The sequence below is a fragment of the Globicephala melas genome, chromosome X, assembly GCF_963455315.2.
Source record: "Globicephala melas chromosome X, mGloMel1.2, whole genome shotgun sequence".
NCBI classification, from domain to species: domain Eukaryota; kingdom Metazoa; phylum Chordata; class Mammalia; order Artiodactyla; family Delphinidae; genus Globicephala; species Globicephala melas.
Window position 1 is genome coordinate 1122526 of NC_083335.1, and position 19067 is coordinate 1141592.

The 19067-nt window shown below is 40.3% G+C and overlaps 2 protein-coding genes across 3 annotated transcripts in view; both read left to right on the forward strand.

Annotated features, from left to right (window-relative positions):
- Positions 1-15611, forward strand: part of F8 (coagulation factor VIII) — a 120354-nt gene extending 104743 nt beyond the window's left edge. For both annotated transcript variants that reach the window (XM_030850233.2, XM_060291917.1), the window contains 4 exons: positions 1979-2123; positions 2526-2674; positions 3430-3606; positions 13213-15611. In XM_030850233.2, coding sequence (XP_030706093.2) covers positions 1979-2123; positions 2526-2674; positions 3430-3606; positions 13213-13368 — 627 coding nt within the window. In that variant the 3' untranslated portion in view covers positions 13369-15611. The remainder of the gene's footprint in view (positions 1-1978; positions 2124-2525; positions 2675-3429; positions 3607-13212) is intronic.
- Positions 15612-17620: 2009 nt separating this feature from the next.
- SMIM9 (small integral membrane protein 9) lies at positions 17621-18791 on the forward strand. Its single transcript, XM_030850235.1, has 2 exons — positions 17621-17762; positions 18658-18791. Exons 1-2 carry the CDS (start codon positions 17621-17623, stop codon positions 18789-18791), a joined length of 276 nt encoding a protein of 91 aa, XP_030706095.1.
- Positions 18792-19067: the final 276 nt, after the last annotated feature.

The window sequence follows — 19067 nt, forward strand, 5'->3', positions numbered from 1 at the left end:
AAGCCTTTTATTTTGTTGAGGAATTTCCCTTCTATTCTTAGTTTGCTGGGTGTTTTTTGTTTGTTTTTTAATCATGAAAGTTGTTAGATTTTGTTGAATGCTTTTTCTGCATCAACTAAGATGATCATGAGGGTGTTTTCCCCCTTCATTTTATCAATGTGGTTTTGATTAATCAGTTTTCTTATGTTGAGCCATCCTTGCATTCCTGGGATAATTCCTGTTTGGACATGGAATTTAATATTTATAATATGCTGCTGGATTCAACTTGCTAGAATTCTTCCGAGGATTTTTGCATCGATATTCATAAAGGCTATTGGTCTGTAATTTTCTTTCTTCTGGTATATATGTCTGGCTTTGGTATCAAGGTAATGCTGGCCCTATAGTATGAGTTAGGATGTTTTTCCTCCTTTTCTATCTTTTGGAAGAGTTTGGGGAAGGATTGGCATTAATTCTTTAAACATTTATTAGAATTCACAAGTGAAGCCACCTAGCATATAGTTTCTGGCACATAATACATGGAATCTAGGATTTCTGTAGTCATTAACTATTTGTTGAATTAATACATTGTCTTCCTAAGAAGGTATCTAATCAAGACACAATAATTGAGTTAAAAATGAAGCAGATCTATTTATCAAAAATAATGCTGTGCCTACAGATTGTCATACTGAGTGAAGTAAGTCAGACAGAGAAAGACAAATACATGATATCACTTATATGTGAAATCGAAGAAAAAGTGTACAAATGAACTTATGTACAAAACAGAAGTAGAGTCACAGATGTGGAAAACAAACTTATGGTTACCATGGGGTAAGGGGGGGATAAATTGGGAGATTGGGATAGACATATACACACTACTATATAGAAAATAGATAACTAATAAGGACCTACTATATAGCACATGGAACTCTACTCAATACTCTGTAACGACCTGTGTGGGAAAAGAATCTAAAAAAGCGTGGATACATGTATGTGTATAACTGATTCACTTTGCTGTACAGCAGAAACTAACACAACATTGTAAATCAACTATACTTCAATAAAAATATTTTTTAAATGCTGTGATTTCTGGGGCAATGCTATACATTTATTAACATTTTTATCCCATAGGAAGAAAAAATTGTTACATGGAAGAACAATTTTTTAAATTCCCCATAATACTATAACTCTGATGTCTGATTATATAACAGCCATACATTGATTCCTGTTTTAGTGTATTCAAGCAGATAGAGAATCCCAGGTGTTTTATGAGAGAGGATTTTCAACTTTCTTTTTTCTATATACCATGATTTAAATCTAGGCCTTTTGAATTGGAATTACTACCATATTTCTCAAACTGTGTTCCTTATTCCTTAAATATGTCATGTACTTTTCTGTAGAACCTAGACATGTCAAGTTCCTAAACCCCAGAAGTTGGATATTAACATGTGTCTCATGAATTCATACACAAGGGATCGTTAATTAACGCCCCACAGCACACACACACACACACACATTATTGGAAGGTCATCCTGAGACCATATGGCAGGCCGCCTACTCCAAGTCCCCTTTCACAGCTGCAGCCAACTCTGCCCCAAGCTAGTGTTTCTCAAACTGTATGGTTTGATTCAGTAGATCTGGAATAGGGCTCAAGATGTTGCGTGTCTAATTGCTCCCAGGTGATTCTAATGCAGCTGGTCTGTGGCCCACACTGGATTAGCAAAGGCCTAAATGGCTTCCACAACTTTGATGAATGACCGTTTTACAGGACCCCAAAGTAGACACTTAACCTGCTCAGACCTAATCTCCCTTGTTCCATTCTTCTCCCTGTGACTTTCTCCCTCGCATATTGCATTCTAACATCTGGCCAGAATGGTTTTATTTGGGTGTTCGGTGCTGTTGAGAAATGCACAGAGCCAATTAGAAGAAAGATACGATTGGGAGGAATTGCTTCTTATTCTTTCTTCATTTTACATGTATCTGTGCTAATACCTCCCTACAGGTCTTCTTTGGCAATGTGGATTCATCTGGGATAAAACACAATGTTTTTAACCCTCCAATTATTGCTCGGTATGTCCGCTTGCACCCAACGCATTACAGCATCCGCAGCACTCTTCGCATGGAGTTGATGGGCTGTGATTTAAACAGTAAGTGTCAAGTCATCCCATGTCCTTACCTCTCCCAACCATGAGTAGGATGGCTAACCATCCTAGCTTTCCCGAGACTGGGGGGATTTCCTAGGACACAGAACTATCAATGCTAAAACCAGTACAGTCCTGGGCAAACCCATGACTTGGTCATCCTAACCATGGGATTCCCCAGGGGCAGCCACCTCCTACACTACTATTAACAAGGCAAATCAAAGTCCAACAGAGCTGAGCAGAGCTGACAAGAAAATAGGGGGCATCTTAACAGTAGCATGCAAAAGTTAGTGCCTGGAAAATGACTTCGTGATGACAATAGCCCTAGAACATATCAGTGGAGACAGGCCAGCAGAACCTCAGCTGCAACTTGTTCTTGTGATTACATTCTCCTTTCATTTCTCTGAGGTTGCAACATGGCACTGGGAATGGAGAGTAAAGCCATATCAGATGCACAGATTACTGCCTCATCCCACTTAAGCAACATGTTTGCCACCTGGTCTCCTTCACAAGCCCGACTTCACCTCCAAGGGAGGACTAATGCCTGGAGACCCCGGGTAAGAGGGAACAAATTTGCCATATAACTGATGCAGAAGAAGGAGTAGTGGTTGGGAAAGGATAGGGTAAGCTCTTGACTGTTTCTTCAGTTACTTCTATCACCTGCTTGTTCCCACAAAGAGTGTCAAGGCAAGTTGACTATACACAGAAAACCCCACAGATATTTATTTAGTGGGTGTGCCATGTGAATGGGGAAAATGATCCCTAATTGAACCTCCTAGAAACAGAATATCTATATGTAGTACTGGGCTAATATTTGTCAAAGAATTGGAGTGGCTGAAATCCAGTTTTACAGAGAAATATCAACAAAGCAAAGGGTCATAGTTATGTACAGTTCATTGGGCACAGTTCTTTTCTGGAACCACTCAGTTTGTGATTTTCAATCACTGACTAGCTTGGGGAAATGGATGGAGTTAATGGTCTCTGTTCCCCCAGGGGCTTATTTTAAACAAAATAGGTTGTATAACACATTGCCAAACTTTTAATACTCTAGTCAGTCTGTATATTACTCATATATTCATTCAGCAAACCTTTACTGGCCCCTATTAAGTGGCTAACCCTGGGGATACAGAGATGAATCATGAAAACTTTCAGCCCTCAATTTGCTTCGAGTCTAATAAGGGAGACTGACAAACAGATAATTAATATGCAGAGTGATAAGTGCTGTGATATGATTAAGAAGGGATTTGGGGATTTCTGGGAGCAAATAGTGACCAAAAAGATACTACTCTAATGCACCTGGTGCATTCCCCAGGCAAATAATCAAAAAGCGTGGCTGCAAGTGGACTTCCGGAAGACAATGAGAGTCACAGGAATAACCACCCAGGGGGCGAAATCTCTGCTCACCAGCATGTATGTGAAGGAGTTCCTCATATCCAGTAGTCAAGATGGCCATAACTGGACTCTGTTTCTTCAGAATGGCAAAGTAAAGGTACGCTAATCTCACAGGAAAGGCACAAAGCCTGTCTTAGAACTTGACATTTAGAAACATAACAAGGTTGATATATGACCAGACTTTCAGGATAAACTTTCCTGAGTATCTATAGTAATAGGACACTATGAAAGGCATCCTGGGAGGACACAGTGACTCCAAGCAAGAATGTATCATCCCAGGAAAGAGCAGAGTAGAGCCAAAAGCTGCTTATCCTCACAGATGTTGGTGTCGTTCAGGATGGTGGCCCTTACCGACCTCTCTAGCATAGTCTCTTGCTACTTGCTCCTTGGCTTTCTAAGCTCCACCCATACTAAGGAACCCTCAAGTCCCTAAAAACAGCATGTTTTTTCTCACACTAGGCTTTTATATGTACTGTTTCTTCCACCTAGAACATTTTTTCTAGGTACTTCTTATTGACCCTTTCACCTGGTGCATTCTTCAAGTCTCAGATAAACATCATCTCCTCCAAGAATTCCTTGTTCCCTCAAGGCTGGATTAAACATGTTTGCTTCTGGCAGTTTAGTGAACCAGAGTACTGATAATGTATGTTCTAGAGGACGTTCCCATTTTAAAAAGGGCATATCTCTGATACATGCTGTAACGTGCATGGCTAAATTAATTAGAGCAGACACAAAAGGACAAATATTATATAATTCCACTTATATAGTAGTCAGGGTTCTCCAGAGAAACAGAACCGATTGACTCACATGATTATGGAGGCTGACAAGTCTCGAGATCTGCAGGGTGAGTCAGCAAGCTGGAGACCCAGGAGAGCCAATGGCGAAAGTTTCAGTCTGAGTGTGAAGGTCTGGAAACGGGGAGAGCCAGTGGTGTAGTTCCTGTCTGAACCCAGGAAGTGCCAATATTTGAGTTTGAGCCCAAAGGCTGGAAAAAACCCAATGTCCCAATTCAAATGGGCCATGCAAAAAGAATTCTCTCTTACTCAGACGAGGGTCAGCCTTTTTGTTCTATTCAGACCTTCAACTGATTGCATAACGCTCACCCGCTTGGGGTGGGGGGGACAGCAATCTGCTCTACTCACTCTACTATTTAAATGTTAATCTCATCCAAAAATATCCTCACCAACACACCCAGAATAATGTTTGACCAAATATCTGGACACGTATGGCCTCGACAAGTTGACATGTAAAATTAACAATTACAATGAGACTGAAAGTCGAATAGAGGTTACCAGAGGCTGGGAGCTGGGGAGGATGGAGAGTTATTTTTGATGGAGACAGAGTTTCAGTTTTGTTTTTGTTTTTATTTTTTGGTTTTTTGTTTTGTTTTGGCCGCGCTGCGCGGCTTGTGGGATGTGGGATCTTCGTTCCCTGACCAGTGATTGAACCCGTGTCCTCAGCAGTGAGATCACAGAGACCGAAACACTGGAGCGCCAGGGAATTCCCCAGAGTTTCAGTTTTGCAAGATAAAGCGTTTTGGAGATGGTTGGTGGTGATAGTTGCACAACATTGTGAATGTACATGTTATGTACTTGTTGTCAAACGTACTTGTACGCTTAAAAAGAGTTAAAATGTTAAAATATATGTTATGTATATATTACCAAAATTTTTAAAAGGCTATAGCACTGATAGTACATACTTTTTTTTTTTTTCGGTATGCGGGCCTCTCACTGTTGTGCCCTCTCCCGTTGCGGAGCACAGGCTCCAGACGCACAGGCTCAGCAGCCATGGCTCACGGGCCCAGCCGCTCCGCGGCATGTGGGGTCTTCCCGTACTGGGGCACGAACCCGTGTCCCCTGCATCGGCAGGCGGACTCTCAACCACTGAACCACCAGGGAAGCCCTATAGTACATACTTCTTAATGCACTGCTACACTCAATGAAGAAAGGGGACTCTCCAGCCTCCTCACCACCAACAGCAAAAAACAAAACAAACAAAAAAAATGAGCTTTTATTTTAAAATAATGAGCTTAAATCAGAGCAAAGAGAGGTGAAAGATGAGAAAATGTAAAATGGAGGAACTTTCGTGAAGGCAAATGCTTATATTAGTGTTGTTCTCAGGAGACCAAGCTTCGAGCAAAATGCAAGAATGGAATGTGAGACTTCTGCATTGAGTAATGAAACCCAGAGAGTAGCAGAACTAGTTGCAGATAAGTAGCACCTCCTGGCTTCCGGAAGAATGATTTCTCTAGAGAAAAAGCATTCCCAGTTCAGGTCTCCAGGATTCCTACATATTAAAATGATGAGATCATAAACATAGATCAGCAAACATACAAGATAACAAGCCAACTTGACTACAAATGGGCAGAAACAATCAATACAAGTTTAGAATCTGAAGAACACCAGATACTGACATTATCAGATACATATCATAAAGTAATTACGCACAAAATATTTAAAGCAATGAGCTATGGAAACATAAGAATAAATGACAAGTTATTAGGCAGTTTTGGAAAAAACAGTACTTTTAGAAATTAAAAAACATCATTGTTGAAGTTTAAAAATCAAAGAAAGACTTAATAGTGAATTGGGCACAGCCAAAGAGAATTTAGTCACTGGAACATATATCTGAAGAAATTACCGAGAATGGAGCACAGAAGGTGAAACATATGAAAAAGAAATTGAGACATATGCTATACAGAGAAAGCCATATATATATATAAGTGGAATCCAGAATGAATGAAAGAAATAGTGGAGAAGTGGCAAACAAACAAGGATGACCACTTTCACCACTTCTGTTCAACACTGTACTGGAAGTTATAGCCAGAGAAATTACAAAAAAAAAAAAACTAAACAAAAGGCATTCAGATTGGAAAGGAAGAAGAAAAACTGTCTCTCTTCACCAATGATATGATTTTATCATAGAAAATCCTAAAGAACCCACAAAAAGCTATTAGAGCCAATAGATGAGTTCAGTAAAGTTGCAGGATACATGATCAGCACACAAAAATCTGTTGTGTTTCCACACACTAGTAGTGAAAAGTCCGAAAAGAAAATTAAGAAAAACATTTCATTTACAGTATCATCCAAAAGAATAAAATATTTAGGAATAAACTTAACCAAGGAGGTACAAGACTTATACACTCAAAACTACAAAACATTGCTTGAAAAATTAAAGAAGACCTAAATGAATGGAGAGACATCCTGGGTTAATGGATTGGAACACATTATTAAGATGGCACTACTAACCAAAGCTTTCTACAGATTCAGTGCAGTCCCTATCAAAATCCCAATGGCCATTTTTGCAGAAATGGCCAAGCTGATCTTAAAATTCATCTGTAATTGCAAGGGACCCAAAATAGCAAAAACAATATCTTGAAAAAACAGTTACAGGATTCACACTTCCCAATTTCAAAACCTACTACAAAGCTACAGTAATCAAAACACTGTGGTAGTGACATAAAGATAGAATTCAAGTCCAGAAATAACGCTATACATCTATAGTAAATTGATTTTCGATAAGGGTGCCAAGACCATTCAATGGGAAAAGAATAGTCTCTTCAACAAATAGTACTGGGAAAACTGGATAGCCACATGCAAAAGAATGAAGTCACCACACACCATATACAAAAATTAATTCAAAATAGATCAAATACCTAAATGTAAGAACTAAAACTTTAAAACTCGTGGAAGAAAATATAGAGGTAAATCTTCATGACCTTGGATTTTACAAATGGTGTTTTAGATGTGAACCATAATCACAAACAACAGAAGAAAAATAGTATGAAAAGAATTCTTAAACTCAACAAAAAGACAACCAAATTTAAAAATAGACAAAGGACTTCAATAGGAATTTCTCCAAAGAAGATATACAAATGGCCAACAAGCACATCAACACCAACATCATTAGTCATTAGAAAAATGCAAATCAAAACCACAATGAGATATTACTTCACACTTACTAGGATGGCTATAATTTTTTTTAATACAGGAAGTAAGAAGTGTTAGCAAGGATGTAGAAAAATTGGAACCCATACCGCTGATGGCAATGCGAAATAGGCAGCCACTGTAGAAACCATAGAATTACCATATGATCCCAGGAATTCTGCTACTGGGTATGTACCCAAAGGAACTGAAAATAGGCAATTAACAAAAACTTGCAGGCAAATGCTCATAGCAGTACTATTCACAATAGCCAATGGGGGAAAATGACACAAATGTCCATCAACTGGTGGATAAACAAATTCTGGTCTATCCATACAGCTGAATATTATTCAGTCATTAAAAAACATAGACATGCTGATGCATGCTACAATATAGATGAACCTTGAAAATACGCTAAGTGGAAGAAGTCAGACACAAAAGACTACATATTGTATGATTCCATTTACACGAAATATCCAGAATAGGAAAATATAGAGAGACAGAAAACAGATTAGTGATTACAAGAGATTGGAGAGAAGGGTAAACGGGGGGTGGCTTCCTGATGGGTACTGGATTTCCTTTTGGAGTGATAGAAATATTCTGGAACTAGATAATGGTGAATGTACTAAATGCCACTGAATTTTACAATTTAAAATGGTTAAGATGATAAGTTTTATGTTATGTACATTTTACCACAATAAAAAGGAACCAGAAGACACATACATTACCATAATAAGAGTGACAAGCTGACAGGTGATTTCTAAGCAATAATGAAAATCAGAAGATAATTAATGATATCCATGTGATGCTAAAAGGAAAAATCTGAAACCTGCCCCCAAAAGAAAGAAAATCTGGTGAAATATTTTTCATGCATTCAAGCAAAAACTAAAAAAATTTTTCAGGGACTTCCCTGGCAGTCCAGTGGTTAAGACTCTGAGCTTCCACTGCAGAGGGCCTGGGTTCAATCCCTGGTGGGGGAACTAAGATCCCGCAAGCTGTGCAGCCACAGCCAAAAAAACAAAATTTCCAACTTGCATGACTGATTTTACCACCCAGTAAAATCCTGCCAACATAAAAAAATGAGGATATTTATTAACCTTATGACAGTAAATTTGGAAGATTAGGTAAAATGGATAATTTCTAGTAAATATAACTTACTCAAGAAGGAATCAAAAACCCTGAAACTCCTACAACCATTTTTTTTTATTGGCCACACCCCACAACTTCCTGGATCTTAGTTCCCCGACCAGGGATGGAACCTGGGCCCCCTGCAGTGGAAGTGCGGAAACTCCTACAACCTTTGAAAGATTGAATTGGTGTTCAAAAATCTTCCTACAAAGAAACCTCCAGATTCAGATGGCTATACTAAATACTCTACCAAATTATCAAGGGAGAAATAATACCATTATTACAAAGATTCTTCCAGAAAAATGGAAAAAGCTTGTATTTACATTATCCAACTCTTTAAATGATGACAACAAAGACAATTTTGTTAGAAAAGAAAATAATAGGCCAACTTTACTCATGAACATAGATCCGAAACAAAATATTAGCAATATGTATGTGTTAGATTTATCCTAGGAATGCAAGGTTGGCTTAACATTAGAAAATTAATGCAATCCATCACATTAATGAACTTCAGGATTATACAGCCAATAAATGCTGAGAAAAAGATTCATAAAATTCAATATCTATTCTTAATGGGAAAATTTGGCAAACTAAGACTAGTAGGGAAGCTACGCAATCTGATAAAGGATATTCACAAAAATTTTACAGCAAATATAATATTTTAGGTGAAACACAGAAAGGTTTCCCTTTGAGATTAAAAATAAGATACCATTTATCTATTGCTGCATCACAAACTACCCTGAAACTTGGCCACAATTTTGTGGATCAGGAATTTAGGTTGATCTGTCTGGCTGGTTTGTCTGTGATCCATGGGGTTTCAGTGGGTATGGACGGATGGATCTACTTCCTAGCTGGCTTCTTTGCTCACCTACCTGGTATCTTGGTTCTCCTTGACCTTTTCATCCACTGGCGTCTCTTCAGGGCCTCTCAGCATGGTGGTCTTAGGATAGTCACTCTTCTTACATAAAAGCTAGATTCCAAGAAACCAAGGTGGAAGCCGTCAGTCCTCTTGAACTTGGCACAGCATCACCTCTGCCGCCATACTCTATCAGCCTGCAGAATCAATTGCCCCCCCAACTTAAAACAAATCAAAAGACACATGCGCCCCAATGTTCACTGCAGCACTATTTACAATAGCCAGGACATGGAAGCAACCTAAGTGTCCAAGGACAGAGGAATGGATAAAGAGGATGTGGTACATATATACAATGCAATACTACTCAGCCATAAAAAAGAACGAAACAATGCCATTTGCAGCAACATGGATGGACCTAGAGATTATCATACTAAGTGAAGTAAGTCAGACACAGAAAGACAAATATCATATGATATCACTTATATGTGGAATCTAAAAGAAATGATACAAAAGAACTCATTTACAAAACAGAAATAGACTCACAGACATAGAAAACAAACTTATGGTTACCAAAGGGGAAGGGTGGGGGGAAGAGAGATAAATTAGGAGTTTGGGATTAACAGATATACACTACTATACATAAAATAGATAAGCAACAAGGATTTACTCTATAGCACAGGGAACTATATTCGATATCTTGTAATAACCTATAATGGAAAATAATCTGGAAAAAAAGTATATATAACTGAATCACTTTACTGTATATCTGAAACTAACACAATATTGTAAACCAACTATACTTCAATTTTTTTTTTAAAAAAAGGGAATTCCCTGGAGGTCCAGTGGTTAGGACTCTGCGCTTTCACTGCAATGGCCTGGGTTCAATCCCTGGCCGGTAAACTAAGATCCCGCAAGCTGCGTGGCACGACCAAAAAAAAAAAAAAGTCAAAATACACCTACCTCTCCATGGGAGGAGTATCAAAAAAATTCATAGCCATCTTTAATCTGCCCCATCCACTTTTATTAAAAACTGTATTGGAGGGCCTAAGCAATGCAGTAAGGTAAGAAAAAGAAATAAAATGTGTTAGGATTGGGAAAAAAAAGCCCTCTCATAATATGTGGAAGATACGATGGCATACATAGAAAATCCAAAAGAATCTATCTATCTAAATTATTAGAATTACTAAGATAAGTTTGCAAGCTTGCTGAAAACAAAATCAATAGAAAATTTTATTGTATTTCTACATGCCAGAAACAAATAGAAAAATAATTTAAAATAGCATTTTAAAATTCCAAATACTGAGTTGCACATTCTCATCAAATAATGGCAGCTGCCTAAATCTCTCCATACAGCCTTCAAAAACCATCTCTCTATCTAACTATCTCTCTGTAGATATATTTTAAAATTGAAAATAAAACCACCCATAACTCACAGAATAACTAGAAGACAAAGAATACCATAAGTTTCAGTGGTGGAAATTAAGTGTTCTGGAAAAGCAAAAATGAGTCACAAAATCACAAGACATATCTTCCTATCCCATTTGTTACAGAAATTGCACTTCTCTTTATCAACAGTAGAGGGTGCTTGTGGACTAAGAAACCTAACAAGCCACCCAAACCTCTTATCTCTGACTACATATTGTAAAATCACCTCATTGCTGTGATGAATGAACAGAAAATAGCAGATGAGGTAAAAGGTATTATTCTTTTATTTTATTTATTTATTTATTTACTTATCTATTTTTGGCTGCGTTGGGTCTTTGTTGCTGCACCCGGGCTTTCTCTAGTTGTGGCGAGCAGGGGCTACTCTTCACTGCAGTGCGCGGGCTTCTCATTGCGGTGGCTTCTCTTGTTGTGGAGCACGGACTCTAGGCACACGGACTCAGTAGTTGTGGCTCACGGGCTCAGTAGTTGTGGCTCGTGGGCTCTACAGCGCAGGCTCAGTAGTTGTGGCGCATGGGCTTATTTGCTCCACGGCATGTGGAATCTTCCCAGACCAGGGATCGAACCCATGTGCCCTGCATTGGCAGGTGGAGTCTTAACCACTGGGCCACCAGGGAAGTCACAAAGCTATTATTCTTGATTTTTCACTTCCTCCTTTTTTGAAAACTCCATTGACTTTGGGCTTCATAGTAGGACTCATGTTGACCAATGCAGTGTAAGTAGACATGATATAAACCACTTTCCAACAGAAGCTTTCAGTGTGATCCTGTGTTTGGCTCAGTCTCTGGTGCCTCTGCTCTCTGCCATGAGATAAAAATGTCCAAGCTGAGAAGACATGGCGTACGTGAGCCTTGGCCTGGAGCAGAGCCTAAGCCAACCCAGAACAGTCTTGGTTTCCAAATACCATTTCCTAGTAAAAGGAACCTGGGCTCCTTAGAGATTTCAAGACCAGAGCCAGGAAACTGCTAGGTGTTACTGGAACATCTTGGAGTCCATTATCATCATCAAAAATATAAAGGGAGAGGAGACGTTCTTCTCCACAGAAGAATTCCAGCTAATAAATGTAGAAGACACGACAAAATTAAGAAACCAATCATCAATACAGTATATAATACTTGTAAGGAGCTTCAGTAGATACTAAAACCATTGGATGAAAGCTTAATGTGGAACAGAATATTTACACAGTCTCAAAGTCTAACCCCACAGATTGTTAGGTAAGGGAAGTTATTACCTTTATAAAAGAGAGATCTGGTGGACATCACCTTAACTAAGGGTCAAACTCTGTAGGAATCGGCATCACGTGTCCTCTGATGTGATATGGTGGGAAAGGCACATCACCTAGTTAATATTCTCACTAACGATGTTGAACTGAAATCTAATAATAAGAAAACAGTCACACAAATTTAGAATGTGGGACATTCTACAACGCAATGGTCCTAGACTTTTTAAAATGTCAACACCATGAAGGACAAAAAAAGACCAGAGACTAGGAGTCTGTTGTAGATTAAAGGAGATTTAAGTGTTCCTTGTATTATTCTTTCAGTTTCTTGAGGGAAAAGATCAAGGAATAAGTCTAACAGAAGATGTACAAGCCTCCAAAGTATGCCACAAATATTTATCCAAGAATCTCTTTTGTCTCCCGAAAGTTTTATCAAACACACAAACTTTAACAAATGTTTACAGTATATTTGCTACGTGTATACTATATATATTGTACGTGTGGAAAGTCAGTGACCAAGGTCTCTGCTGTCATGGAACCGACATTTGGTGGTGAAAACAAATGAAATGGTCAATAAGCAGGTAAACAGATAAATGAGAAGATTCTGAATGGTGTAAAGGAAATGAACAAGAGGAGATTCAGAGTCAACAAGAGTCCTGTTCCAGAGATAACATTTAAACTGAGACCCAAAGCCTCGGCAGGTTGAAGTGTTTGGGAGTAAAATATCATGATGTTTACAACTTCCTTGAATTAGTTGGGAAAGCGGGTGAGAAGATTCCAGAGGGAAGCCATAGCTGGAGGCACGGCCTCCACAGGAGGTTAGCAAGGATGCTCTTAATTCTAGATGTCACAACCACTTTCCCAGGTACAGAGGCAGGGGACCGAGTCATCCAGTCACCTCCCAGGGTTCAATCCTGGACTACCGGAAGCGTGGGTCCCTCAACTGGAAGTGGAAAAAAGCGTGCGTGCTGGGCGATGGGCATTGGAGTGGGTGCCCGTGAGGGGGCGGAGCTTAGGGAGAGTTACAGACCAAGCAGGAGGCCAATGGACTTGGGGAGCCTCTCGGGTGCGTGTGTGTGTAAACATTATAACTCTTTTTCTGTCAACCAACAAATGCTATCTCTCCTCTTTCAGATTTTTCAGGGAAATCGAGACTCCTTCACACCCGTGGTGAACGCTCTAGACCCCCCGCTGTTTACCCGCTTCCTTCGAATTCACCCGCAGAGCTGGGCGCACCACATCGCCCTGAGGCTGGAGCTTCTGGGCTGCGAGGCGCAGCAGCAGTACTGAGGCCCGGTCCTTCCTTCCTGGCCCCGGGCCCTTTCCTGGTTCGGGTCCAGCATCCCTCTGAGCCCGCCCTCCGGGTCACTTCCTGCCCCACGCTGCCCACGGTGCCATCGTTTTTCTATGTATTCCAATTCCTCAGTCCCGGCAGATATGCCCTGAAGCCTCCCAAATCAATCATCATGTGTCCTGCGTTCTCTGGGGCTGTTGCATCCAATTTACCTCTTGCGCATTTGCTGCGGCCGCTCCCAGATTGGTCCTTCCTTCCAAGGTACTCAGGCAAAAAGCAATGAGGAAACTCAGCTGGAAAGCATTCTCCTCTGGGCACGGCCACCACTTCCTCCTCTGTGGTGACCAAGAAAAGTCATGATCATACTAGGCTTCTAAAGGACATATTTTTAATATTTCCACAGAAAAATGAGGAAAATCCATGGCTCTCTGGGATAGGAGATACAACATTGTAATTCTAATCATGCACTCATTTTACTCCCTCCTCAGCTAATTTCCTGCTGAAACGACACAACAAAATGTACCAGGAAATTCTGTACCCTAACTGCCCAAGAGGAACCCCCACCTCGCCCCATCCCTGACAGATAAGGTTGGGAATGGTTTACTGTCCTGTAAAAGTCCATTAAGGTTAGAGGTTAATTTACAGAAATCAATAAGGTGATATGGTTTGACTCCCTGTAAAAGGTTAACCACTTTTATGTCTAACTTAATCACCTTGTTTTGGCATTCTTTTCCCATTGACCACATACATCTTTATTTTTCAAATGCTCTTGAAACCAGCTCTTTTGTCTTCCCGCTGGTTCCCTCAAGAATCAGTTAAACAAAACATTGGTGTGTGAAAACAAATGCCTTTGAGAGTTGTGCTTTTATACTGGAAATAAAAATGTGAACAATGAAATTTTATAATTTATGAGGTGAAGCTAACATTTAAAAAATTAGAAATGGAGCCTTGATCCAGTAGCAGAGAGAGAGATTCTTAACCTTGACATCCATTAGCACTAGAAGGAGTAAAGGCAGTAGTCTGGCCTCTGGCCCATCCCACAAACCCCCCTTTTATAAGTTTTCTAGAGGTTGTGACCAACCAGAATCCGGGAGAGGCTGCAGCAGAATGTAGTGAACCTAATGTGAGAAATGCTGTATTTGCATCGCCCAGATCTCCTGGGATCACTTTTACGAGTTCAGTGTTTGCAATCATACTCCAGCTGATTTGGCTAATGGGGGACCTGTACTCAGAAACCTACAAGACCCTGATGAAGATGACACAGATGGACAAATATACTGTGTTCATGGATTGGAAAAATTAATATTGTTAAAATGACAATGCTACCCAAGGCAATCTACAGATTTAATGCAATCTTTATCAAAATACCAATGGCATTTTTCCAGAACCAGAACAAACAATTCTAAAATTTATATGGAAATACAAAAGACCCTGAACAGCCAAAACATCTTCAGAAACAAGAACAAAACTAGAGGAATCATGCTTCCTGACTTCAGACTGTATTACAAAGCTACAGTCATCAAAACAGTATGGTAATGGCTCAAAAATAGACAAAAACAGACACATAAACCAATGGAACAGGATACAGAGCCCAGAAATAAACCCACACACCTATGGTCAATTAATCTATGACAAAGGAGACAAGAATATACAATGAAGAAAAGACAGTCTCTTCAATAAGTGGTGCTGGGAAAACTGGACAGTTACATGTAAAAGAATGAAATTAGAACATTTCCTCATACCATATACAAAAATAAACTCAAAGTGGTATAATTATTTTGGAAAACAATCTGGCATTATCTACAAAAGTTGAGCATAAAGATAGCCTGTGGCAATTCTGTTGGGTGATGACCTAGACCCAGAACTGCCATGTGAACCAAGAGACAGGGCAAAACTACCCATAACACTTCCAAACTGGAAACAACCCTTATTGCATATATTTCCTAGTGGCTCACTTTAATTGCAGTAGAGTAATCCATTATATAATATATATCACAATTTATTTATCCATTGCTTTTCTGACTGATTCATTTATGCCAGTTCTTCTATGGAGCTGATCATCCTTTTTAAAAAATTGATTTGTAAGAGTTCTTTGTATGTTAAGGACATTAACCTATTATCTGTCATATATGTTGTGGAATTTTTCACCTAGTTTGTCATTAATCTTTTATCTTTCTTTACAATGTTTTGCTGTATGAAAGCTTTACATTTTTATGCAATAAATTTATCATTATTTTCACCTATGGCTTTGGGGTTTTATGACATATTCAAAGTAGCTTTTTTCACCCTAAGATTACAAAAAACTCCACTCCTGTTTTATCCCGATATGTATATGGTTTTATTTTTGTTTAGTCCTTGATCCATCTAGAGTTTATTTTTGTGTGTATGGCTGTCACTTCAGTCAGTGCATCCGAATGAATAGCCAGTCATCACATTAAACCATCTCTTTTTCCCCACTGAAATGAAATGCCACCTTTATCATCTATTAAAATCCCATACATACACTATTTGAAGGTGCAGTAGATACCATGTGGCAAACAAAATATCTTAGAAAGCTTCAAGCCCAAGAGGATATGGCTACCATGAGGATGGATTTCAGTATCGACACAAATATTTATGCATAGACAGAAGAAAACATCTGTATGCTTAGCTGTCAAATAGAGGGAGACTGGGGGCAGATCAAATGCGGTAGATGACATCATAAGGAGGAGTAGAATTCTATTTGGAACTTCAGAAACCTTGAAGGAAGACTCTGGCCAGCTTCTTCTTAAGACGGAGGCCTGAGTCACTGGCTTCTTTGCCACCTTACCTGACACGGGTCTCAACAGTGGGTGAGAATGTCAGTTCTAAATGTCTTAAGTAATAGAAAGCTCAAATAGGGGTTTATTTTTCTCAGACCTAGTAGTTGAGAGGTGGGCAGATAGAGGTGTTGGTTTAGTGGCTTAAAATTGTCAGAGCCAGAATAGGTGTCATTTTCTTGGCCTTTTCCTTGTGTCCTTACCTGACACGGGTCTCAACAGTGGGTGAGAATGTCAGTTCTAAATGTCTTAAGTAATAGAAAGCTCAAATAGGGGTTTATTTTTCTCAGACCTAGTAGTTGAGAGGTGGGCAGATAGAGGTGTTGGTTTAGTGGCTTAAAATTGTCAGAGCCAGAATAGGTGTCATTTTCTTGGCCTTTTCCTTGTGTCCATTGCCTGATGGTCACAGGATGGCTCCTCCAACCCCAGGTAACACTTAAAGAATGTTCAAGGCAACACAAAGGGGAAATGGTAGCGCCATTTCTTTTATCAAGACAGCAGAAAGTCTTCCCAGAAGCCACCCATCAGATCTCCATTATGCTTCAGTGTCCAAAACTATGTCCCACAGCCATTGCTAGCAGCAAGGCTGGCTGGGAGAAAGCGGATTCCACTTTTCTAGCCTCTCCGGTTGCACGTAATAAGTGAAGAGGGGGTGGTGATGACAGGCAATGAACAATATCTGCCCAAATTCACCACCCATTCATTCATTCAAAAAATATTTATTGAGCACCTGAACAGCCTATGTGAACAAAACAGAGAGGAGCACGTGTGGCTTGTTCCAGAGGAAATGAGGCTGAGGTGGAGCGATCAAGAGTAGATAATAGGCCATGAGGTCAGGGAAGTCAGTAGGATACTACCTGACTTACAACAAAGTGAGATCTCTTTGGCTGTTCAGTGGCAGCAAGCAGGAAGCTATGAACTCCTGTTGACTGCAGAACTTCTGGGCCACCGCCACCCCCATGATGGACTGTGCCCCCTTATCCACTGAAATTCATACCTGGTTAACCATTTATACTGCTTATTTGCTGATTCAGTAATAAACCCAACTCAAAACAAAACAAAATGAAAAGGATGTGGGACTGAAACAGTGGAGTCAAAGATGACACCACAGGGTTTGGCCTGAACAACTTAAGAGTTTCCACTAATTGAGCTGGAAAAGCCCAAAGGGGCATGTGGTTTAGGAGGGGATGTCAGGTACCCGATCCGATGGAGCACAGTCAATTTCTGTCTTGTGTTGTTTTGTTTCTTGAAGGCGGGTTGGTTTTTGCCTTGGAAACTGACTGTGTTCAGGATTCAACAGTGTCAGTAAGTGAATTTTTCTTGTGTTCATAATAGCTCTAGGTTTGCAATAAAATCTAAACCACCATTTTCTGACTTTTCAGACAGAGCTGCCTTGGGACGAGCCAAGGGAAAAGCCATCTCCCCTCGGTGCAGGCCCTCGGGAGGGCGCATGGAACCCCCAAAGCTGCTGAGCACTGGATTTCTGCTGTGCTCTCTGACTTGCCTCTTGTTGGAAACTGTCGCTTTGTCTCTGTCACCTTTATCTGCCTTCGGAAAACAAGACCAGGATGGATTGGAACCACGCTCAAGGGGTGTGTTTGCTGTTACGATGAATGTTCCTATCTTCATAGGACGTAAGATTCCTGTCTCCGGTCAGGAAAGAGTGATTCTGTATTTTTAAAAAAATGTTCACAGGAAAGCAAAGTATTTCTGGTTTGGTTCAACAAGCATGAACCCACTAAGCCAAAGCCACAGGTGTCAACCTTCCATAAAATATGACAAATACTCCCTGAGGACAAAGGGATAATTAAAGTTGTCTGGGGGGAGGGGTCAAGAGGACTTCAGAAAGGAAGCGAAATTTCAGCTAAAGCTGACGAGCCGCTGACCCATGGCTTAGCTGCTCCCGAAGCCCAGCGTGGTGCCGAGTTCCTTCCCATCGCTGGAAAGGGTACCGTTGTGAGTGGTGAACCCTCCTGACTTCACACCACAGACACTTTTGTTTGCCCTGCCCCTCCCCCGATCAGCAGACCCTGAACCTCCTTCTGCCGGCCGCCCCGGCCTCCTCCTGTTGGTGCCACTGGGCAGGCAGCCATCTCCTTTCTCCTCACGGGACACCCAGGGCCCTCAGCCTCCCGAACCCCCTCTAGGCAACAGCATGGTGTCTATTAAGTCGTGCTCCTCGCTCACAGTGTACCCCATTGATTCACAGACACCTCCAAACAACCTTTAAGCGATCTGGGGCGGACATTATTGTTCCTATTTCACATACAAGGAGGAAAAGATGATGTCCATCTGAGGATACCTTTGTTTTCCCAAAAGTGTATTCCTTTAATCTCTCAGCACAGCAAAGTTGTTAGGAATATGGGCCCTGGGCAACTATAAGAACCTGAGATCTGGGACAACTATTTGAACTTGAACCAGGTTTCAAATCCCAGCTTCATCACTTACTCGGGCTCTCTTCAGTGACTGTCTATGCTCTTCCTGCAGAAACTCCCAGGTCCTGGCTGAGCAACTTCAGTGATTACCTGTGGGATCTCATCAGGAGCTCCATCCCTACAGCTGCCATTTTTGCTTTTCTGATCATTTCAGCGATCATGGGGACCCTCTGTTGCCTCACGTAAGCTGCTGGGGGGAGAGAAATGTTTCCTTTCTTGAAGTAAATGGCTCAGCCTGGTGAGAAAAACCAGTAAACCCTTGCTTGCTGGGAACAAACAAGGACAGTAAGAACAAAACAAAAGAAGACATGGATGACAAAATATAAAAGGATCCAAAAAGCTGGATAAACAAAGACCTTAGTGAAAGTAAGATTAGAGAAAAAAATGATAGATGCAGGAGACATAATTAATTTTTTGGTAGAAAACAACCAAAATAATTCAACAGAAGAAAACACTTCAAGG

Excerpts from the sequence above, each read along its gene's own strand:
- SMIM9 (XM_030850235.1), top strand. The coding sequence starts at position 17,621 with ATGGAACCCCCAAAGCTGCTGAGCACTGGATTTCTGCTGTGCTCTCTG. Across the intron at positions 17,763-18,657 it reads ATTGGAACCACGCTCAAGGG|AAACTCCCAGGTCCTGGCTG; the intron begins GTGTGTTTGCTG and ends CTCTTCCTGCAG.